This window comes from Schistocerca nitens, chromosome 10, assembly GCF_023898315.1.
Source record: "Schistocerca nitens isolate TAMUIC-IGC-003100 chromosome 10, iqSchNite1.1, whole genome shotgun sequence".
Lineage (NCBI taxonomy): Eukaryota > Metazoa > Arthropoda > Insecta > Orthoptera > Acrididae > Schistocerca > Schistocerca nitens.
Window position 1 is genome coordinate 55,636,637 of NC_064623.1, and position 24,548 is coordinate 55,661,184.

General features: G+C 41.5%; 1 protein-coding gene across 3 annotated transcripts in view; it reads right to left on the reverse strand.

The window, feature by feature from the left end:
• Nucleotides 1-1,313: 1,313 nt before the first annotated feature.
• Nucleotides 1,314-24,548, reverse strand: part of LOC126210465 (uncharacterized) — an 87,831-nt gene continuing 64,596 nt past the window's right edge. For all 3 annotated transcript variants that reach the window (XM_049939698.1, XM_049939699.1, XM_049939700.1), the window contains 2 exons: nt 13,986-14,140; nt 1,314-1,518 (listed from right to left, as the gene is read on the reverse strand). In XM_049939698.1, coding sequence (XP_049795655.1) covers nt 1,379-1,518; nt 13,986-14,140 — 295 coding nt within the window. In that variant the 3' untranslated portion in view covers nt 1,314-1,378. The remainder of the gene's footprint in view (nt 1,519-13,985; nt 14,141-24,548) is intronic.

The window sequence follows — 24,548 nt, forward strand, 5'->3', positions numbered from 1 at the left end:
ATCTGAGGTCATCAGTCCCCTAGACTTAGAACTACTTAAACCTAACTAACCTGAAGGACATCACACACAGCCTTGCCCGAGGCAGGATTCGAACTTGCGACCACAGCAGCAGCACAGTTCCGGACGGAAGCGCCTAGAACCGCTCAGCCACAAGAATGAAAAGTAGAAATTTTCTTATGTGCTTGCATTGTTATCATTAGATTATGTGCTCTTTAAAATATATCCGACAGTTTCTGCTAATTTGCCCGATGTGGATTTTGTCACAGGCATCACATCTAATTATGTCTGTGACTGACTTATTAAATGCGTCATTTATAGGTGATACCTCTTCCAGTATTACCATTATTGTTTTCAGTGTGCAAGCCATTTTGATATTTGTAAGTTTGGCTATTTTATTAGAAACATTTCCATTATATGGCAAAACTACAAATTTAGTCTTGTTTGGCTCTCTCTTTCTCAGGAGTAGTTATGCATAACTTTTGGTTTTTGTCTGTACATTTCTTTAATTATCCGTGGCTCAGAATAATGCACCTTGATTAAATTTTCTACCGTTACTATTCCTTAGATAATCTCATCTTCATCAAGTTGAAAATTTATCATTCTCCATATCACTGAGAGGAAGTATACCTACTATAGATTACTGGGTGGCATGATTTATTGATTAATGTGTCTGTAGTGACTAGTTTCCAAAAAATTCCAAATGTGCATATAAATATTGTTTATATACGGAGATAGTAACTGTTCTCGAAAGAACAGATACCATTGATGACCGTGCAGCTTCTCTAGAATAAATGGTAATTAATTGAAACCCTAAGCTGCCGACAGGTGTTGTTGACATACCTCGATGGGGACAGCTGAAAACGTGTGCCCCGGCCAGGACTCTAAGCCGGGATCTCCTGCTTACATGGCAGATGCTCTATCCATCTGAGCCACCGAGGACACAGATGAATAGCGTGACTGCAGGGACTTATCCCTAGCACGCTTCCTGTGAGACCCACATTCCCAACTGTCCACAATCTACATACGTAATGTTCCCAATAGATAATTTGCACAGCCACTCGTTACTCGCGCCCACTTAAGTTGACAATTCCGGTAAGCCGTCCCCATCAAGGTATGTCAACAACACCTGTCGTCAGCTGATAGTTTCAATTAGTTATCATTTAAATATTATTTGTTATGCAGTGCGGATTGTCTGTTGTCATTACTTTGTGACCAACTGATTGATGTGTGAGAGATGAATTTGGGCAGCATGAAAGAATACAGGAAAATAACTTGCAGCAGGGATACGGACATAGAAGTAAAAAAACTGACAATTGAAAAATATAAATATTTTTTATAAATAAGTAGAAAACTTTGTACAAAACAATAACAGCATCATTTAACAGCCACTTGTATCACAGTTTTCCTGATCGTGAACTAAATGGAGCTTACAGTCCCTGTCAAACTGCAGTCTCTGCAATCTCCTGTCTCGTCTGCATTCAAGTAATGGAAGTATCTGCTTCAAATAGTGCAGAGTGGCTAGAACAAAAGACAAAACACACATCAGGCACTTTCAGAATATAAAATGGTAGAAATACTGACCACTGCTTTGCAATACATCCAAATTCACTATACGATCAGAAAACGAGCGTAGATAGTGCGCAATTGATCAGTATATATCCCGAGAGGTAGACCTGACAGAACAAAAGGTGGCAGGGAGTACTGTGTTGTCACTAGAGAAGCAGTAACAGTAGAGTTGGTCAATCATAAGAGCTCAGAAACTTCGAACGTGGGCTAGTCGCCGGATGTTAGCCGAATAACAAACCGTCTAGTGCATTACGACCCCCCAAAGCTGCACAAGTTGACTGTGATCCGATTGTGAAATGGAAATACGGAGGAATAACCACAGCTATTCCGAGACCAGGCATACCTCATATACTGATCGGCAGGGGCAGTCTAGCGTCGTGAAGAGTGGTTGCAAAAAATCACACAAAATCAGGGGAAGGAACTACTGGCAGCAGTCCAGCTAGCACAGCTGGTGTGCACAGTGCAATGGGATAGAATGGTGGAGCGGTTCGTCATAAGTCACACATGTCTGTAGTCAGTGCTAAATAACACTCACGGTGGTGTAAAGACTGACACCACTGGAAGTGAGTTACGACTGGGTACAAGTGGTTTGGAGTGTCACGTGTAGTGGCAGCAGTGAATTACGCAGGAAATGGAGTTATGGTATGGGGGTGAATTTTATGACACACATTGAGCTATTCATTCAATGTGTGCCATAAAACTCCTCTTCCATCCGACTGGACTCTGAAATATCTCCCGATCTTGCTGTAGAGGTGTTATTAATTTTGACTGGTGTCTCTTGTCTGAGATAATCTTTGAGTATTACATAGGTGGTTTTGTGTGCTGCCGCGGCTAGTATAGTATTCTAACATCACAGCTGCACCTGCTTGAGCACATTACCTCCTCTTGCAGCTTCACCCAAGAAGTCGGCCCTCCAGGGCATTGTCTGCATACACCACTACCTCACTGACAGTTTCCCACAAAGAGGAGAAACAGCAGCAGTCCAATACTTAGGAGCCCGAAGATAGGACCTCTTGTAGAGCCTTGCAGGCAGCCATTAGTAAGCTTTTAACTACTTTTTATTTCCGTGCATACCATTCAACAGTATGTCCAACACAATCGTGGAAGCTTTTATACAGACACTCTTGGAACTGAAGATACCTGAGACACTTAAACAATGAAAATTATGCAAAAGTTTGTGTGAACCAGCACCACAAATTACAAATTGCCATCACATGCCATTAATGCTTACCACAAAGTTATCTTCAATGACGGGCTTCACAGGGAGTTTTTGGGTGCACTGGCTGCAGTTTGAGAACTACTGGTCCATCCTTAGATGAGCACAGAGAAGCACAATCCTCAGACTTACCAGAGCCTCAGTGCAACACTTGACAAGGCCATACTGACACTACTGTGGATCTGCTCCACTGACTTTCAAGGACACTTTAGAGCAGCACCCTGCTGGTTTAGTCGAGGCAGACTCTCGAGAGTGAAAGTGGTAACAGGTGTAAATGCCAATTACGCAGTCCAACTCCAGTACTGGAGAACAGATGACCGTCAGTGTGAGTGGAATGACAGGACCATCAGTTTTATGTCCAAACTTTTCATATGCGTCAGAGCGACTGTTGCACCTGGATGACCTAACAAAAGAAATTGTGTGCTTCATCACTGGACATAGTCCCTACCCTGTTCACTACAGAGAACAGGGAGACAGGCAACAGTTCTCTGTGACTGCAAAGAAATAGGGAACTTGGGGTACTTCACTGTAATTTACACTGTGTTGGACAGGATTGCTAATGCAGCAGTAGCAGAACAACCATTCTAATAAGGTGATTAACTAGGAAACAATGAGGAGGAAAGCTCATGCAACATTCTAAGTTCAGATAGAAATGATGATGAGACTGACGATGACTTCAGTCTCAATTACACATTTTTAATTACATGACATGTTTAAATCTCTAGATCATCTTCAGATCTATGAAGCTGCATCAGCAACCCATCTTGCCTGTGTCAGAACATCATATCAGTATTCTCATTATAATTAAAAATTTGCACCTGAGGCTGAACAATAAATAAGATTTGTTTAAAATATGAACGCACTTACCGATTCTCTTGGGGTGTATATGTTTGCAAAAAAATAAATTTATCACAGTAAAAATGCTAAAGACTGTGGTGCACTATTTGTCCCTTACTGTTCAACCTATACATTGAATAAACTATGACAGAAATAAAGGAAACGTTCAGGAGTGGGATTAAAATTCAGGGTTAAAAGGTATCAATAGCAGGATTCAGTGATAAAATAGCTATACTCAGTGGAAGCGAGAAAGAATTACAGAATGCACTGAATGAAAGGAACAGTCTACATAGCACAGAAGAGGGACTGGGGAAACCAATGAAAGTGATGATGAGTAGTAGGAATGGGACTAGTGATAAATTTAACATCAAAATTAGCGATCATGAGGTTAATGAAGTGAAGGAATTAAATCACCTTGGGGGCAAAATAACATGTGGAAGAATCAAGGAGGAGATGATAAGCAAACTAGAACATGCGAAGAGGGCATACCTGACTAAAAGAAATCTATTAGTACCTAACATTGGCCTTAATTTGAAGGAAGAAATTTCTGAGAATGTCCAGCACATTGTACGGACACTGAGTTACGAGGCCTGTTCAAAAGAGTATCCAAGTTTTATTTATAAAATCAACTTTTATTTAGATAATTGTTTGATACCAATCAGCTTCAAAGTAGTCCCCTTCAGCTTCTACAAACCTCTCCCAATGCTGCTACCCCTGCTGGAAGCATCGTTGGAAGGTATAGTTTAGTATGGTGCGCAGCTGCTTCATTCAATTTGGCATCAAGCCTTCCCTGCTCTGAAATCTGGTCTCTTTCAGAGTTTTTTCAGCTTATGGAAAAGTCAGAAGTCACTCCAAGATAGGTCAGGGGAATAGGGAGAATGACAAACCGGTCATGGTGTATGTGTGTGTGTGTGTGTGTGTGTGTGTGTGTGTGTGTGTGTGTGTGTGTGTGTGTGGCCAAAAGGCTCTGAACTGAGAACAATGAGCAGATGTGTTGTCATGGTGTACATGCCAATTCCCCACTGCCCAGAAGTCCAGCCATTTGTCTCCCATTGCTTTACAAAGGCAATGCAGAACCCCTTGATAGTACTTCTTATCGACATTTGTACCTTCTGAGGTGTACTCGTGACAGACCAAGCTACTGGAGTCAAAAAATACAGTCAGCATGTCTTTCACATTGCTGCAGACTTGCCTCACTTTTTTGGGTCTCAGGGATGACGGGTGCTTCCACTGATGACAAACTACTCTGTTTCTGTGCTACACCCATAAGCCCAGGGCTCATCACCGGTGTTCATTGTGTTAAGGTTGGGATTACTGTTCAAAGTATCTTGCATGTCTTGTGTGATCTCCAAACTAAGTTTCTTCTCTTCAGTTGTTACCGAATTTGCTGAGAACCTCCTGAAGTCCAAATGCTCTGTTAAAATGGAATGAATGGATCCAATATTAACTTTAAACTTGTCTGCAATTTCTCCAATTGTTATTTGTTTTCCTGAGTCACCAGAGTTCTTACGTGCCTAATAACAAGCTCACTTGCAGATGTTGAGGCCCTGCCTGAATGTGCTTCACTCATCCCTGAGGAGCAGCCATCTTTGAAGCGGTTTTACAACTCCTTCATCTATGTAGTACCCATTGCTACGTCCCCCAAATACTTTTATCTTGCAGACTGTTTCAACCAGAGAATCACCAGACTTTAAACAAAACTTGCAATATCACTGATCCACTTTTTCTGCTATTTTCTTCACAACACATATCCGAGAACTACCACTTACACACGTTCACTAGTCAATGGCTAGCCAGCAACTGGTAGTTTCCACAGTTGTAAAAAATCAGGCATGTACACTAAGTATGTCTGCAAACAGAAAGCACGTGCACCCTGATACCACTGTTGGTTTCAACAATAAAGAATAAGGTCTGATACTTTTTGAACAGCCCTCGTATGTAGTGTGAGAAAAATGGAGAACAAGAAGAAAATGAAGGCGTTTGCTGTGTGGTGTTAACGTTCCACTGTTGTGGGAATGTATACATGTCCTGCTATGCCATTCCTCAGATGATGTGGATTTGTATACGTGTGCCGCGTGGATTTCCCTACAGTGCAATGGACATCTGAACACATCCTGAGCCGCTAATCTCTCATTGCTGCAGAAGATTTACTTCCAATCTTGTTGAATAAATAGGTTTTCAGTATTTATTACACAACATATGTGCATCACTGTGTGCTATCTTTTGCAAGAAAACCTTGTTTCAATAACTTGAATCGTTTACAGAGTATGACAATTGTTATAACCACGTGGTTCATGACGTGCATGGACATGAATGGGCACACTGTGCGTGATTGTCCTAATTATACAAAACCTTATAACTTGAGAGCAAAATGCCATTTCCTTCTTCTTGCAATTGTAACTAAAGTTTCGATATCTTATTTATGTTTCATTCACTGCAATGTACGAGCTAAAACCAACCATACACAAAGTTTACACAATGCATTTTTATCTCTATAAAATCTTTACAGTTGCATGTGATGTTTTAGTTTATTTGATGCAGCACAATAACTGTGTCATACAAAGAAAGAAATTCAGTCCTGTATCAAGCAAAGATATCAGACTGTAAGATGCGAGAAAATAAAATTTTAGCACTGAACAGTTTTCTTAAAAATGGACAATAGGTATGTCATTGCAGCTGGCAAGTCCACATGGACGGAATTGGGCATGTCGTGACCAACCGTAAGTCATACATCAAAATAAGGTTTCTTGCAAAGGGTAGCACACAAAGAGGCACATATGTTGTGTGATATTTATTGACTGAGACAGGAAAGTAACTCATCTTCATCTCTGCAGCAGTGAGAAGTCAATGGAAGGGGTGTGTAAACACATCAGTAGCACTTCCGGATATCCCAGGGGCCACATTTAAAGACTTCCTTAGCATCTGGGAAGTGGCAGAGCATGATGTGTTAACTCGTCCACCGCAGTTAATGGGTTAAGGGGTAAGACTGTTGCAAGGTAAAGAATGCCATGTGGACAGGACATTTGTAACAGTAGAAGTGAGAAGCCTAACAAACATAATGGACAATAATAAGATAAGGCAAGAGAAATAACCACGTCAGTAGGTGGGTCAGGCCAGGAGCTTGTGGGAATTATTCATGCAACGACGGCTGCTTGATCCATTATACTGAATGCATTTAAGAGGTGGAACAGCACCCATTATTCATCAGAGGGCAATCTCTGAAACAGATAATAGGCTGCAGTAGAAAAAGGGGCTGACTGCACCTAAAAGCAATTAGAAGAGTGTAAAACAGGTATGACAAAGGCAGCTGAGAGAGGAGGTAGCATCGAGGGTCATTCAGACCCAGCATGTGGCAAGAGACAACCCAATCTTAACCACCCAGCCCCACCTTGAAAGTGGTTTAAAACGTTGTATCTGATACTGAATATCTCTTCTTGGAGAAAACAAAGATTCAGATCAACTGTCTGAGTTGTCTGCCAAGTTGTCTGCCAAAAGGTAGAGAACCCAGATGCTCACAATTCGTGTGGAGAGCCAGATGGAGCGGGCATTCCACTACTATGTGATTTACTCTCTCCAAGGCTCCATAACCACAAAACGGGGGTTATTCATTACGTAAGATAAAACTATGAGTTAATCTTGTATGACCAATGCAGAAGTGGCATATAATAGTGGATTCCTCCTGGGAGGAATGGAAGGAGCACCGCGAGGCTGTGGTCTCATGATAGTGCCGAGTTTATTAAAGCAGGGAGTAGCCCACTAGACATTGTTCCATCGCTGGCTGAGGAGAGCTGCTGTTTGCACCCACAAATCTGTCAGTGGATGTTGGGGCAAGTGATTGCTTCTCTAGGTAAATCCTCCAGGACATCCACACCACTTGGGAACCAGAGTAAGACAACTGAAGCGGTTGTACCAACTAAGGATTTAGAGAAAATCATTAATAGCAGATAACACATGATTACAAGAGTACTATCTATTCATAGCCTGGAGGCTACTCATTGAGGAACTACATATTAAAACACAGTCTAGGGAGGCCTAGTTAATAAAATGTAGGGCTTTGTTAATGGTTATCACATCCACAATAAAAAATGCTACACGCTCACGGCAACAAATGTTGTTCTTGATCAGCAGGAGATGTGAAAGCATATTCCATTCTATCCATGCTTTATGAGCATTGAAATGACAATAGCATCCTGCTATTCCTGAAGAATTGACGTCGAAAGGGCATGGTGGCGACAAACGTCAGGTCATCAAAAACAGATTGGTCTTAATTCTGTAAGTGAGCGGAAATTGTTACCGGTGGAATTGAAGAAGTACGATCTCCATTTCAGGAGACTGTTTACAGGACTAGTCTGGGAGGTGCCAGTGGCCATTCTTACTCCACAATAATAGGCTGGATCCAATAATTTCATAGCCACTGCGCCAAAAGCCTCACAAACATTGTCATATCATGACAAAACTCGGAAACAGTAAGCAGAGTTCTGGCTCAGAATATAGGTGTCATAAATAATGGGAATTTTTTAGTTTCATGGGCTTTAAATACTCAATTTTCAATGTGATGACAGTCACAAAGGTTGTGTGTGTTTTTGAGTGCTCATAGAATTTTTACTTTTGAAGAAGACGGCTGAAAGAATTTGCATTAAATTTTGCTTGAAAAATGGAATAAAGTACAGCACCACATTTGCAATGTTGGCTGTGGCTTTCGGCGAATCTACTATGAGGATGACAAGAGTTTACAAGTGGTAACTGCCTGAAGAGTCAAGACCAAAAAAGTTCGACAAGTACGATCACATGTGAAGGTTCTTTTCACCATTTACTTCAATTACAATGGGATAGTACATCACAAGCCCCTGTCTTATGGCTGAACAGTCAGTAAGGAATATTATCTGGAGATTATGTGCCATCTGCATGAGGCAATCTGACAAAAATGACCAGACTTGTGGTAAAACCACTCGTGAAAATTACATCACGATAATGCTCCCGCTTACACATCAACAGTTGTTCATAATCTTTTTTTGGCAAAAAAGGAAACCATTACACTGCCTCAGCCACTGTATTTGCTGGACATTGCTAAAGAGAACCGTGGAAGGACATAGCTTTGACATCACTGATGAGACAAAAAGAATCACTGAAGGAGCTGAACCCCATAATGAAAACTGAGTTCCAGAAGTGCTTCCAAGTTGACAAGTGTATTATATGAGAGAGTGATAGACTTGCATTTTCGTGGGAGATAATTGGAAAAGGTCTCAATTCGAGAACCCAGCATATTCATTGGGCTACCATCCTTTCACAAAGCTGGCACAACACAGTGAGGCTCATCACTTGCTATCTGTCAACGGACATGAGGGTTTCTGCTGTTTAAGAACAGAGATGAAGACACCATCTCGTCACAGTGAAGGCAAAACACCCTCTATCCAAATATGGTTGAAGACCCCGAGTACCATTCATGCGTTGGATCATCTGATTGTGAATTTAATCAAGGGCTGGGGCCATACTGTGTGTGACGAGTCAAGGGCCTGAAGCAGCTCCCAGTCAGTAAGATGTTCATTATATAATTCGACATGACGGAGGAGAAGGGAGGGGTGGTGTTAAGGATAGGGAGATGTCTTCTACGCATTTGAAAGATAGCCAGTTAGAAGTGGACATTGACGATGGGGCCAAGAGGGTCGAAAGCTGTTCAGGAGGAGACCCAGAAAAGCAGCTCTACAGGCTATGGAACTTTGGAATGAAGAGGCGCACATTCCAAGGCAGAGATGTAGTGCTCCCGGCATTGCTTCTTACTGCATTTAGTTAGATAGCAAGCCTTAGTGGAGAACTGCCGATAAGTGGTGAGGATGGTCTGTGAAGAGTATCACTCGAAATGTCGCACGACCATTCGACGAACAAGTATAGTTGTTGCAATGTCTTTTGGTCTACCACGGCTCCAACTGACTGGCAGTGGAGAGGGGCCTGTCGAAAGAGGAATAGCAGATCCAATGAAGACAGTGATCAAGTCAGAAACGTCTCCCACAACCCTGTCAGTGCAATCGGAGAGATAGGGGATAAAGGTGACAGCAATGCAATACAACTGCTACATAGCTCTTCAAAGACCCCAATGTGGTAACTGATCCATCAAGCAGTGACAAGGAAGTGACAGCATCACCAGCAAATGATGACTGGCACAAAAGTGTCATGTAGTGACCAATGTAGCAAAGTCATGAGATGGGGAGAGTGGCCATAAGATCAATTCCTAAAAAGAGGCCACGGGTTCCACTGAAGAGGGTAGGAGTACAGTCACTGAGGAGGAGGAGATTAGTGTTTAATGTCCTATCGACAATGAGGAAATTACAGATGGAGTACAAGCGGCTCCAATTAGGGAAGGATGGAGAAGTAAAGTGGCTGTGCCCTTTCAAAGGAACCATCCCGGCAGTTACCTGATGTGATTTACAGAAATTGTTGAAAACCTACAACAATTTCCAACCGACATGTACATACTCCTGTTTAATGACTTCTGTCATTTGAATGTGATTGCACTGTGGGCCTGTGGGAAGCTGGACAGACGTACTGACAGAATGCTGTACATATTGGGCAAAATGTATCGGTGGTACTTCATTGTTTTTAGCAGTGGTCTTCCCAACATTTCCACAACCACATACTACACACTGTGTGCCTGCATAGTATAGGCACACATCAAGACCACCGTATTACATGAGCAGCAGTGGCCAACTGAACACTCGGGGCCAAAATCCTGCCACATGTGGCATCTGTTGTGTCACAAGGGAACACTGGGAACCATATGCTTGCTGCAGCACTAACACCATGTGCGCCTCTGGCCAGGGTAGCACTTACATCACCACACCACCAAGTGTGGTTACAATGATGTCATGAAAGAGTTGACTGGATAGTGGAATGGCATAGTTTTCATCAGTGATGAGAGTAGGCTCTGCCTGTACGTGAGTGATGGATGCACACGTGTACGGCACACACCTGGTGCGATGCTTATTCCAAACACACGGGTTCCATCCCAGGATTGACGTGGTGGGGACACAAGTTGCAGCTTGCAGCCACTTCTGGTGTTTCTGCAGGGTAAAGCAACAAGTGCCCACTAAATTGCACATGCTGTTTGGTGCTACTGTCATTTCTTTAGCAAGAAGGTAATGTGCGTTTTCAGAAGTACAACAAATGTTCATCATAGTTGCTGTGACGCAAAGAGCTCTTTGTGGTGTAAAACAATTACCCTAGCCAGCAAGATCAACAGCTCTCTAACCAATTGAACACATGTGGGACACTGTGAACAAGTAACTTACACATTTTCCACATCTGAACAGTAAAAAAGGCACGAGATTCTTGGAACAACCTTTATCATCATTTGCATGTGAGAATACATGCCTGGTTGCTACCAGAGGGGGTTAAACTGTGTACTAATGTGACTGGAAACCCTTTATTGAGAAGCAAGCCTGAATTTGTTGTTATATAGTCCTACAATGATGACCTACCTGTCATCACTTGTCAATAAAATGGTGTGGCATACTTTTTTTTCCTCCCAGTAATTTATTATGATCAGTAAGAAGCTGGTCATTCAGGAGGCTCCTATCAGACAATGTTGTACATCCCCACAGGCAATGGTGCACACTGAAGTCCCCAAGTAAGGGAAACGGGGAGAGGCAGGCAGGCAGGCAGGCAGGCAATGGAGTTGGACTGAGGTAATCTTCTCAAATTAAGTTCCTGACCTGGAGATAAATAAACATACATATGGTGACCACTGGGTTCATCTGCACTCGAATTGCTTTTGTTTCCAAAACAGTACGGAGGGGAATAAACTCGCTGACATCTGTGTGAAGTAATCCACAGACCCCTGCAGATGTTCTCTCAGGATCAGTACATTTGGTAATCTCGGTTGGGGAATGGTAATCTGAACTGTGTTTCTCGGAGAGTGACACACATCGCAGAGCAGATGACAGTAACATCCACTACAACTCCATTTACTGTCATGTTAATCATGCCGTGATTAGATGTGAAAGGGCTAGGAGGACAGGTCATGCATCAGGATCACTGTATATCACTGTCTCAATATTATGAGGAGGACAGTTGCTACTCACCATATAGCAGAGATGCCGAGTCGGAGATAGGCACAACAAAAAGACTATCACAATTACAGCTTTCGACCATTCGCCTTCGTCAACAGTAGACACAGACACAGACACAGACACAGACACAGACACAGACACACACACAGACACACACACACACACACACACACACAGACGACTGCTGTCTCAGGCAACTGCAACTACACTGCGACCAGCAGCACCAGTGCATCATGGGAGTGGCGACTGGGTGGGGGTAAGGAGGAGGTTGGAGTGGGGAGGGGGAGGAATAGTATGGTGGGGGTGGTGGGCAGTGAAGTGCTGCAGGTTAGACGGAGGGCAGAGGAGAGGTGGGGAGGGGGGAAGGAAGTAGCTGTCTGTCCACATGAATGGCCACTGACGAACTGTGACCAAGAAGCAAGTGGACCACCCTGTTGCTGAACATGCTGCCAAACATAATATCCTTATTTCAATGACTGCTTCACAGCCTGTGCCATATTGATCCTTCCCACCAACACCAGCTTTTCTGAACTGCACAGGTAGAAACTTTCCCTTTAATACATCTTACGTTCCCGTAACCCTCCTGGCCTCAACTTTCGTTAGTCACTGTCCTCATCCATCCAGCCCCTTTCCTGTTCCCATTCCAGCACTACACAGCCATCATTCCACCACCACATACAGTCTTTTTATTTCTCTCCTTTTCCACTACTTCCCCCCCCCCCCCCCTCCGTCTAACCTGCAGCACTTCACTGTCCATAACCCCCACCATACTATCCCTCCCCTTCCCCCCCCCTCAGCCTCCTCCTCACCCCCACCAAGGTGCCACTCCAATGACACACTGGTGCTGCTGGTTGCAGTGTGTGTGTGTGTGTGTGTGTGTGTGTGTGTGTGTGGAGTGAGTGAGTGTATTGTTGATGAAGGCCAATGGCCGAAAGCTTTAATTGTGAAAGTCTTTTTGTTGTGTCTATCTGCGACTCAGCATCTCCGCTATATGGTGAGTAGCAACTTTCCTTCTCATAATATTGTTACTTTCCATCCTGGATTTTCCATTGGTTGTTTATCACTGTCAGTCACAGTGGGGATAGAACAACAACAATTAACACTGGTTCAGAGTGCAAGGCATGTGGATATTCTGGAGAGCGAACTGGCTAACCATTTGGCTTGAGAAGCAGTTACTTACCAAACATTCACTTTGATAATCTGAAGCAGATTTGTGGGTGCAAATAGCACCTCTTCTCACTCTGAGCTTGAACAACATTTACTAGGCTACTGTCTGCTCTAATACACTACACACTATCAAGGAGATTACTGCAGCATGGCGCTCCATTCCTCTCAGGAGGAATCCACCACCCTATACTGTTCTCCATTAATCATATCAGATTAGTTGATAGTTTTAACTTATGTAATGAATCAACCACATTTTGTGGTTATGGAGCCTTGCAGACAGCAGCTCATTCCTTGGTGGAATGCCCCCTCCTCCTGGTTCTTCACACTAAGCTTGGCTATCTGGATTCTCTACCTCTCATGTTGGCAAAAACTTCAGATAGTTGAACTGGTTCTTAGTTTTCTCCAAGAAAAGTGGTTTTAATTCTCAGATATAAGGTTCTAAGCTACTTTTGGGTTTGGGGCAGAGCAGTTAAGTTGGGACATCTCCTGCCACATGCTGGATCTGAGGAACCTCAAACCTACCTCCTTTGTCAGCTGCCTTTGTGATGCAGTTAGCCCTTTTTTATGCTGCACCCTATTATCTGTTTTACAGAGTGTCCTCCAATGAAAAGCGAGTGCTGCCCCCTCTTTAATACTTTGACTGTAATGGGGAGATCTGGCATCTTCAGGGTTACTGGACTAGCCTTCTCCTGAGATTTCTCCTTTTTCTCTTTCACTGCTGTTGGCAGTTATAAATCTAGCCAACATTCACATAATGTGACAAATATTAAGAATGACTTGTTACACTGTAAGAAGCCTGTGCAGGTATAATTAACATAATACAAATACATTTATTTGGTGTAGTTTAGTCAAATAGAACCTGGCATTTTCTGTCATTCTTATGGATGGAAAGAGGGCTCCTACAAGGTATGAGTTATGCTTATCGGAACTGTCTTTTAACTGTGAGTGGAATAAATGAACAATCTGATAACAATTTCATGGTACATCCTTATGTATAATAACACGAACTGTACATTCAATCACTGCAATGAAAATACAATATATTTACTACTGAGTTGTTGAGATATTCACATTTCATGAACATCTATTAAGTATTAGACTGTTAAGCATAAAGTTGTAGAAGTAGCATAAAATACCTTTAACTTTGTGCCAATATTGCTTTGGCACCCTACGTTGCACTAGAGAGTAGAAAATCTGTACAAGGAACTCTCCTGTGACACCTTCATCGTAGGCCTTTCCAATTTCTTTCCACCTTATATTCTGCCAGTACTTTATCTTGGCTTTCCTTAACCTGGAAAGTAGCTGTATGTTAAGAGTACCAAAAGCTTATCATGAAAACAGGTTACATTTTAATATAACTTAAAAATTCATTTTACACTGCATGTACAAAATCACTCAACATTAAGAAACTAATCCCTCCCAATACAACCTCAGTTCGAGAATACCAAATGATGGTGAACTAACCTCCCAGCAAATACACTGAGAAAAAATGAGACCACGAAGGAATTATCCACATAGGACAGAAATCTACAGATCTGATGTACATGTACAGACAAACAAATTATTAGTTTTAGAAAAAATTGACAATTTATTCAAGAGAAAGAGCTTCAAAAATCGAACAAATCAGTAATGCATTGGTCCACCTCTGGCCCTTATGCATACAGGTATTTGGTTTGGCATTGATACAGTAATTTGATGTTCTCCTGACGGTTATCATGCCAAATTCTGTCCAATTGGTGCATTAGATCATCAAAATCCCAAGCTGGTTGGACAACAATGTCCATAATGCCCCTGAAGTTCTTAACTGCTAATTGGCAAGCATGAAGACAAGCAGTAGAAGCTCTTGCTATGTGGGGGAGGGCATTACCTTACCGAAATGTAAGCCCAGGATGGGAAGGGTAACGAAATGGGGCACAGAATATCATCGACATACTGCTGTGTTGTAGCAGTGCCACGGATGACATCCAAAGGGGTCCTGCTACGAAAAGAAATAGCATCCGAGATCACCATTCCTGGTCATTGGTCCGTACGGCAGGTGACAGCCTGTTTGTTACCCCACAGGTGTCCGGGGCATCTCCAGACAAGTCTTTGCTGATCACTGGGGATCAATTTGATGCAAGACTCATCATTGAAGACAATCCTACTGCAGTCAGTAAGATTCCAGGCCAAAGACGTGTCTGGAGACATGCCAGACAGCAGTGGGATACCAACCTGACCCACCTGTCATACAGCCCAACAATCACGAGAGATGGTCTGGGGAGCCATTTCATTTCATAGCAGGATCCCTCTGTCATCAGCAGCATCTTTACAGCACAGCAGTACACTGACAATATGCTACTAACTCTTTTGTTGCCCTTCATGGCAAGCCAATCTGGACTTACAGTTCAGCAAGATAATGCCTACTTGCATGCACAAAGCAAGAGTTTCTACTGCTTGTCTTTGTGCTTGTGAATCCCTACCATGGATGGCAAGGTTGCCAGATCTCTTCCAAACTGAGAACTTTCGGGGCATTATGGGCAGGGCCATCCAACCAGCTCAGAAATTTGATGATCTAACACACCAAATTGGACAGAATTTGGCACAATGTCCCTCAGGAAGACTTCCAACAACTTTACCAATCAATGCCAAACCAGATAACTGCTTGTGTAAGGACCACAGGTGGACCAATGTGTTACTGACTTGCTCAATTTGTGAAACTCTCTCCCTTGAATACGCCATCAAATTTTTCTGTCATTGTAATCGTTTGTTTGGTTGTACTTGTATATCAGATCTACCAATTTTTGAACCATTCAGATAATTCGTTCTTGGTGCGTTTCTTTATTGTCTTAAGAGGTATATGCAAGGTAGCACAGGGTTTTAGTTCCAACAAAGTCTCAGTACTATTGAAACACTGTACTCACTCTGGCAGGGCAAGAAATCAGCTGTTGCACAGTTGAATGAAGAAGCCCAAAATTAGAGAGAATTTACAGGAGCTTAAAGTGAGATCACTAGTACAGAGGGAACAGTACTCTTCCTAAAATAAAAGAAAAAGATTAGGGTTTAACTTCTGTGAAAACGTCATTAGTAAAGCCCAGATTTTTATGTAATTACACGTTCTTTTCCTTCGTTCCTGCATATATGAAAAATGTAAATGTTTACGTATTATGTTGCTAGCACTGAAATAGTTCATTGTAATGTTACATATTTTTTATATTTCTGTATGATTACATGTTTTACATATACTGCATGAAATTATATATTATTGGTTTTTTACCCTTGTTCATATTTCCCCAGACTCTCTCAAGAGGCCAGTCCCTTGGAAAAATATCCACATCTGACTTACCATAGAAGTAAATAAAGTACTTTCATACAGCATGAATGTATCTCAAAGCCCCCCCCCCCCCCATCATGTTTCACTAGTGCTAAATTTAGTGTTGTCCCAAATGACTGTCCAAATGAAATGGGATACATGGATCAAAGCTGTTTTTTATAATGAACTTTTGCAAGCCATGTAATCAATACTTGATGATTACTTTCAAAAGGATCTTCAGTTCCAGTACAAAAGGCAAAAAATGCTTTTACTGAACTTAAAACAATAATGCTCTGGTATACAACCATAGCATCTTCAGCTTCCTTGCTAACAACTTTAAAGAATTAGAGTCTATCTTGTTACCTTTGCAGAAATCATTAGAAATTGTTGAAATTTCAAATGCAAAGTGACAGACATTAGAGGTGATATTGAGCACAAGGTAGTGAATCAGTCTGACACTGTTTTAGTTAGAAATCCAGACCAGTCAACTTTTGCTACTATTTGCTGTATTATCAGTGGAGGAGAAGAAGACAGTCCACTGGACAACATTTCCAGCAATATTTCATCTCCTAAAATTTTCACCATCAACATCCTCTGATGTGGAAAGACAGTTTCACTCCTACAAATTCATTCTTTTGTTTGGTGAAATTCAACAACTGAAGAAAATCTGGAGAAGTGCCTCGTTTATTGCGCTTCACCACAAGAGATAATGCACTGTATGCAAGTAATTTCAGTGAAGATAGAAATTTTAGTAAACAGAAGTGAGCAAAAATAATTTTCTTTTGTTAGCACAATATAGACTTCCAAATTACAAATTAAGTAACATAAAATTTACCTTCTTAATGTACATTTCATGTTCCTGGTATGTTTGTAATACAATACGTTAGGGTGTACTTGAGAAGCTGATTTCAACTGAAATTGTTTCTGTTGTTCATTGCATTCAACTGGATTCTGCAAACATCTGTCATGCAAAACCCAACTCGCTTTTTTCTCACACAATATCATGAAGCCGTGGTTGAAGGTTATAAAGTGCATTAATTATTTCTCGACTTCTTGGAAGTATATTAGTCAGTACCACATCAACACTTATTAACAGGACTGCTATCAGATGGAGTACCATATGAAATTTGTCAGATATTGAGGTAAGTAATTGCAGAATAGGAAATCAGCTAAAACTGCTCAGCAGAGGAAAGACAACTGGATCAGATGAGACATGTGGGGTTATACAGAGATTATGAGATAGACTTCAGTCCCCTTCTGCCAGTAATTTAACATGGCTGTTGGAGCAATGGAAGGTAGCTAGCAATTGGAAAAATGTGCAGGTCATTCCCTTGATCAAGAACAATCATCAGGTAGATGTGCACAATTGCTCATCTACATCGCAGACGTCTGTCCATTGTATGATGCATGTCCAGGAAGTAAGTACCATTTCATTGTGACGAGAGCACTAAGCGTGAGTAGTGCTAAGGCTGCACTAGTCATTCTAGGATAGTGCACAGGCCATGTTTAGTGTTAAAGACAGTGTGCTTTTAATTTTACTTGAGTACCGTATTAACTCGAACCTAAGCCATACTTTTTTTCCGGTTTTTGTAACCCAAAAATCTGCCTGCGGCTTAGAATCGAGTGCAAAGTAAGCGGAAGTTCTGAAAAATGTTGGTAGGTGCTGCCACAACTAAGTTCTGCCATTGAATATATGTAGCGCTACACAGGCATGCTTTGCAGTGACAAAGATAAATACTGGCACCGAAACCTCTGCGTCAGTAAATAAATTAAAAAAAAAAAAAATGTGGAAGATGAGCTTTTTTGTCTGTCCCGAGTTTCGACCACTGCATTTTCATACATTATTCTACGAAGTAAATACAAATTCCGTATTGTTCATCTTCGAATGTAGCAGCATTTCAATGTACTACGAAAATCCGACTGGCAAGACTGTTTGGGATGTTTGTCAATATGGCCAACTCTACGTTCTGAATTTTTTCCTACCTGTGAGAAGAGATGGTTGCTAATAGGAACTTTTATGTATTGTGAATCACATGCAGTATTCTCTTCACCATAAGAATAATACGAATATAAACATTTTGCCATGTATTGTTTCGTGTTTGCTGCTATCTCATTTAAATCCTGCCTGCCTAATAAACTACGAAACTAGAGTGAGACAACAGCAAACGCGGAAGAATATACATATCATGTCATATTTATATTCATATTATTATTATGCCTAATAGTGGTACAGTCAGAAATGAAGCATGGCAATTGACTAGATTTTTAAATCTAAGATGACTAATTTCTGTGCAGAATGTAATGTAATAAAGAGGCGTCTGCAAAGATTTTCAAACGGAGAACAATTTTTGCTAAATTCTCTTTCAGAACATCTTCTATCACACAGAGTCTATTATTTGGTTCTTGTTGATCATTATCAAACAAAGCAGCAGTGTAAGTAACATCAAATAGCAGTCTCTTGCCATTGTTTCGCTAATGAGACGATTAGTCTCCGTTGTTTTTTAATTGTAAGCGGCAGTAGCATGCACAAAAGCAAGCCATGCCGCGAGCGGCGACAGGTCGTAAACACACATTATCAGAATGCGACAAACAATCATGACACAGTACAGCAACGCATTTTCAGCTTAGAGTGACATAAACACCTACAACAAAGAGAACGGCACTTATCAGATCAAAGAAAAATAAGCAATCAATTCAAACCAGACGAAGCATGTGAAAAAGGAAGGGTACCTGTAAAAATATGGACGGAGCGCCTGACGCATAGCAATGGCTACCTGATAAAGCTTAACTGCTAAGCTTACGACTCGAACCAAACTACTGTAGCTGTATTGTCATTTATTCTACCTAAATTGTGTCTCATATTACAATGGACCAACTTTGTTTCGATTTGGAGGTGCGGCCTAAAACTTTTCTCCCCCCTTGAATTTCAAGTCTCAAATTTCAGGTGCAGCTTAGATTCGGGAAAATTTTTTTTCCTCGATTTCGAGTCTCATTTTTCAGGTGCGGCTTAGATTTGAGTGCGGCTTAGATTTGAGTAAATACAGTAACTTATGGTTTATTCTGTGGTGTCCGTTTGAAGGGGCTGTGACTTAGGTGTCTTGTATTATGGGTTTTTATGATCTTGGTTAGGCAGACTTTATGCTTGTTATTGGCGCCTGCCTGTAAAAGTAAAGAATTACGAGCTGTAAGAAGTGAATAAGTTTCCATGCTATTTGTTTGAGGTCTTGCATGTGTTAAGGGTATTAAATTTAAAGGGGTTGGCATATGTTAAAGTGTACTATGAGCAGCGGGCACAATCAGTTCCAGATTGACTAATACAAGGGGTGGCACTTTTATTGACTTAAGTCCGGCAGTTAGCTCGGCCAGCTACATTTTGGTAACGCTTGGCGCTACTTGGCTGTATCCTGTCAGTCGCTGCTCACCACAGTAGTTGACAGAAGTTAAGTATTCTCTCTTGTAATTATTTGGAGATTCTTCTCATTAAAATGTTTGGGCTGTGCCAAGATGCGTCCCATTCCAAGTACGGTAGTTCGCTCACTTGTATTAGGGTGGTCATCCGCTGGGGTTGTGCCCGCTGTTGCGTGGAACTTAAACTGACTATTAAGATAACTGTCTTTTCTGCCTAAATATTGTTAAACTTGAAAGGGATTTCATGAGTGACTTCAGTGGAATAAGTCACTATATAACTGGTGGAATTCCGTTGTACTAAAGTTCCCATTGGGAAATTTGCTCTTTTACTTAAAATTTGTTATTTAATATTCTGTAGTGTTGCTTGTTTTACCAATGGGTATTTAGTCCCGGTAAATTCCTGTTAAATTTGTGGGCAATTATGCTTGTCATCTATATTTATCTGGGGCTATTTGTTATTTAGTTAAAAGGAAGGATCTTTACTTTTTTCATTCCATATACTGTTGTAAAGACTGTATAAGGTTTTTAATTATGTTTGTTACTGGTGGCTATTGGAAGGTCAGTTTTGTAAAAGATTTTTTAAAACTGTTTTTGGGGATATGAGTAATAAATCTTTGTGAACTACAAGTCTGTGTTTGCGTTTTCTTGTGATTACTCTTTGTGACTGGTGTGAGGATTGTAAATTTTACATCACAGTCACCAAGATGAGCAAAGGCTTGATCAACACCAAACTCCACTGTATCTAACTCAGAGTCCACTTCACCAAACATGTCTTCAATGGTTTCCATCACGGGGCAGTGAAGGTGTCCCTGGCAGTCCTGCTGCACACCAGGTCGCTGGGAAAGAGGGTGCAGTTCAAGCCAGTGAGCCCTGCTCTCCTCCCAAGACATAGCCAGGGAAGGGAAGAGTATAAGAAGCAGCACTGAAAGAGCCATTGCCAACAAAACCAGTTTTTTGAAGCTTAATGTGTTACATATGCAAAGTGTCTGCCCTGATACCATCCACTCCAATCAGCAGCTCTCCCTATGGGTGCCATCCAGTCACAACAAGGGCCATCAGGCACAGCAGCCATTGCCGGTTGTTCCGATGCACCAGAATGACAAGCAACCGCTGCCAGGCATACACTGGGAGATATCAGAAGTGTGATCCCTATATTGTCCGGGTGCTCAACCAAGAGAGTACATAAGAACACCACCTCACAGTCTGGCTACCATGCCGGCTATATAGCATTAAAGGACAATGGGGTCAAGGGAAAGATGGAAGCAGCAGCTCTTCCACAGTTTGTCCACATTACAGAGAGAAAATTTAGAAGAGATGGTCAAACCCCAAAGGGAGACCAAAGCCATCTAAAAGGAAAAGTGAAAAAGAATATCAAGAGGAATAAAAACTGGAAAGAAAACCAGAAACCAGGAGGATAGCCAGGCCAATGTAAGGAAGGACACCAAAAGAGGGGAAGGAGAGGGTGGACTCATGAAAGATCCTTGAGCCCCAGACAGGTGGTGGTGGTGGTGGTGGTGGTGGTGGTGGTGGTGGTGGTGGTGGTGGTAAGGGCAGGGGGGGGGGGTGGTGTTTGCAGTACTCTGTTCCTCAGTCACTGATAGATCCTCTTGTGTGTCTCCTCTAATGCTTTCATTCCTAATTTTATTTTATTTAATCTTTTGTAAGGTTGATCACAGAAACTTCATTTCGCGTGGCTGTGACTTGCTCAAACTTGTCTTGTTAATTATTTGCATAGCACTCCAAGCTGTATGGCACAAACGGCTGGAGATAATGTTTTAAAAATGATACGTATGGTTCTCATAGGAATTCCCTTGTGCCATACAAGGTCCTGCACTTGCTGAAAAAATTAGAGCCCTTTCTTACTATGTTTTCTACTTCTTGTCTGGCAGTTCCATTTCTTGTTATTCTACTTCCTAGATAACTGAAAGCGTCCACACATTCAATTTCCTCTCCAACTCTAATCAGGTTGCCCTGGGTAGATACCCTGCTCATAACCATTTCTACAGTTTTGCTCTTGCTTACTGTCAGCTGGTGCTCTTTAAACTTGGAGTTCCATTCCATAAATGTTTAAGTACACTATTTGTGACAAACTGCTGGAACAGTAATTACCATAAAATACCTAGGAGTTACCATCTGAGGCGACATCAACAGGAATGACCACATAAAAGAAATTTTAGGAAAAGCAGATGCCAGGCTGAGATTCGTTAAAGGAATCTTACGGAAATTTGACTCATCCACGAAAGAATGTGTTTCCAAACATTTATTTGACTGACTCTGTACCCTTACCATGTGGATTAACAGAAGAGGATGTCTAGCAGATACAAGAACCATCGCAGGTTCGTGCGACTCCCCCCCCCCCCTCTATCTCTTATCTCTTATCTCTATCTCTATCTCTCTCTATCTCTCTCTCTCTCTCTCACACACACACACACACACACACACACACACACACACACACACACACACACACTATTAGTCATTTATCAAAAATTTAGCATTGAAAATACTTTTTGGAAACCATTATTGTTCTCACAGACAACAATTAGTACTTTGTTCATTGCAGAATGATAGTTCACACCATAGTACAATTGTCTATAACTTGATATAAAGTTCTGAGTAACTGCTCTATTAGCACACAGCCAGATCACTGTTGTTGTAAGCAATGATTACAAGTGGTCACTGATTACACAGAGACTGGACGAGCGGCACAGTGCTGGGACATAAATAACTCTCCGGCTGCGGTGGTGCAAGAAAATAGATGGATGAATGTCTACACTGATGCCTCCGATTCACTGACGCATCTGTCACCAGCTGTCTTTACTTGTGGTGCCATCGTGAGGTAACAATTTTTACATGAAATCTCGTTCTGCGGACACCACCACAAAAATGTGGTGCCATTCATCATGGGACTGTTTACTCCGCACGAGTGCATTACTCAACATACTCCAGCAGCAGACACTAAAAAAGAAGCATTGTCCATTTCAGAGAGGTTTACTGTTTGTATTTTAAAAGAACATTAACGTTTTTCCTCCCACCTACAAATCGTGACATGACCATCATGAAAAGTCTGAGATCTACAAGCTTCACTAACAATCATTTTTCCCATGCTCTATTTGTGAATAGAAAAAGAAAAGAGAGAACAGACACTGGTAAAAGAAATACCCCTGAAACACATCATAATGGAATACAGCTGTAGACAAATCTCTTAATCAGTCGCCTGTTTGATTCTTACTGATTTTTAATCTTTTATTTGAATTCTACATTGATTATCAAATGGAAACAATAAATGACAAATTTGAAAAGTATGTTTTACAAGAATAATGCTTTTTATATATAATTACCAATCACATGAAAATGCAAGTATCAGCAATAAATTGAAATCTGGAACAAAAATGCAGAACATCAAAAAGAAAATGAAATACTTTAATGCTGGTGATTGAGCAGTATTACTGACATTCATTGACAACTAAAACGAGTAAGCACTCAGAAAGGTTAGGAGGAAACGGAATCAAGAAACACGAGTGTAGAGGATATATGACACTACTTCAGTGGTTACAAAACTCAGTCAAATTTACAAAGAACTTGCAGTATGAGCCCACTTCTCTGTATGATGTAGCACCCCCTCTCACCTGGATGCATGTTAAGATTCAGTTAGGAGGAGTGTCATGAAGTAATTGGATCTCCTCTTAAGGTGAGCTGACTCACAGCTTTTATAAATTGTCCTGACATACAGGAATGAAGATGGAGTTTACCGCTGAGCTGGTCTCTCACGTTCTATTGGGGGACGAATAAGGAGATCTTGCTGGCTAAGGGAGTACCTCAGTATTATATAGACAGTTCGTACAGATATATGCCACATATGGACTATCGTTGTCCTGTTGAAAAATGGCAGAGCCAACATCAGGACACAGGATGCCCATGACTAACAATTGTGGTGTCAAAGACTAACAATGCTGTTCCTCTTCGAAACACTGGAAGAATTGAGACCTGTCAACGTCGCTACCATGCTGACACTGGTAATCCAGTGCAGTGCAGAACTGCGACACATCATTGACCACAATGCAATGCCATTCATCAGCAGTCCATTCTCCCCACTCACGGCACTATTCCAAACGGTGCTGTTTGTGTCGCGATCTTAATGCCAGCCAAAGTAAGGAACAATACTGCCCTAGTCCTGCAGCTGCTAATCTCCAACCAGTGGTGTGGGACGATGTAGAATGTTTTGAGGAGTCCATTAATTGTTTTTGGATGTCAGGCACAGACACGAATGTGTTACAAAGTGCTTGAGGCTCCTTTCAAACTCTGTCAGGTGTCAATAACATTGTCTCACACGAGTATGTGGCACACGTGTGTCCTCGACAGTGATCATTCAACATCTGATGCAGTCCATACAACTTATACACTGACGAGGCAAAACATTTTGACCACCTGCTTAATAGCTTATAACAAAGAAAAATTCGGAGTAGGTAAAAGAAATACCCCTGAAACACATCATAATGTCAATTGTGGAATACAGCTGTAGACAAATCTTGTAATCAGTCGCCTGCCGCCTGGAGAAGAAATAAAAACTTGGAGGTTCGCCGATGACATTGTAATTCTGTCAGAGACAGCAAAGGACTTGGAAGAGCAGTTGAATGGAATGGATAGCGTCTTGAAAGGAGGATATAAGATGAACATCAACAAAAGCAAAACAAGGATAATGGAATGTAGTCGAATTAAGTCGGGTGATGCTGAGGGAATTAGATTAGGAAATGAGACACTTAAAGTAGTAAAGGAGTTTTGCTATTTGGGGAGCAAAATAGCTGATGATGGTCGAAGTAGAGACGATATAAAATGTAGACTGGCAATGGCAAGGAAAGCGTTTCTGAAGAAGAGAAATTTGTTAACATCGAGTATAGATTTAAGTGTCAGGAAGTCATTTCTGAAAGTATTTGTATGGAGTGTAGCCATGTATGGAAGTGAAACATGGACGGTAAATAGTTTGGACAAGAAGAGAATAGAA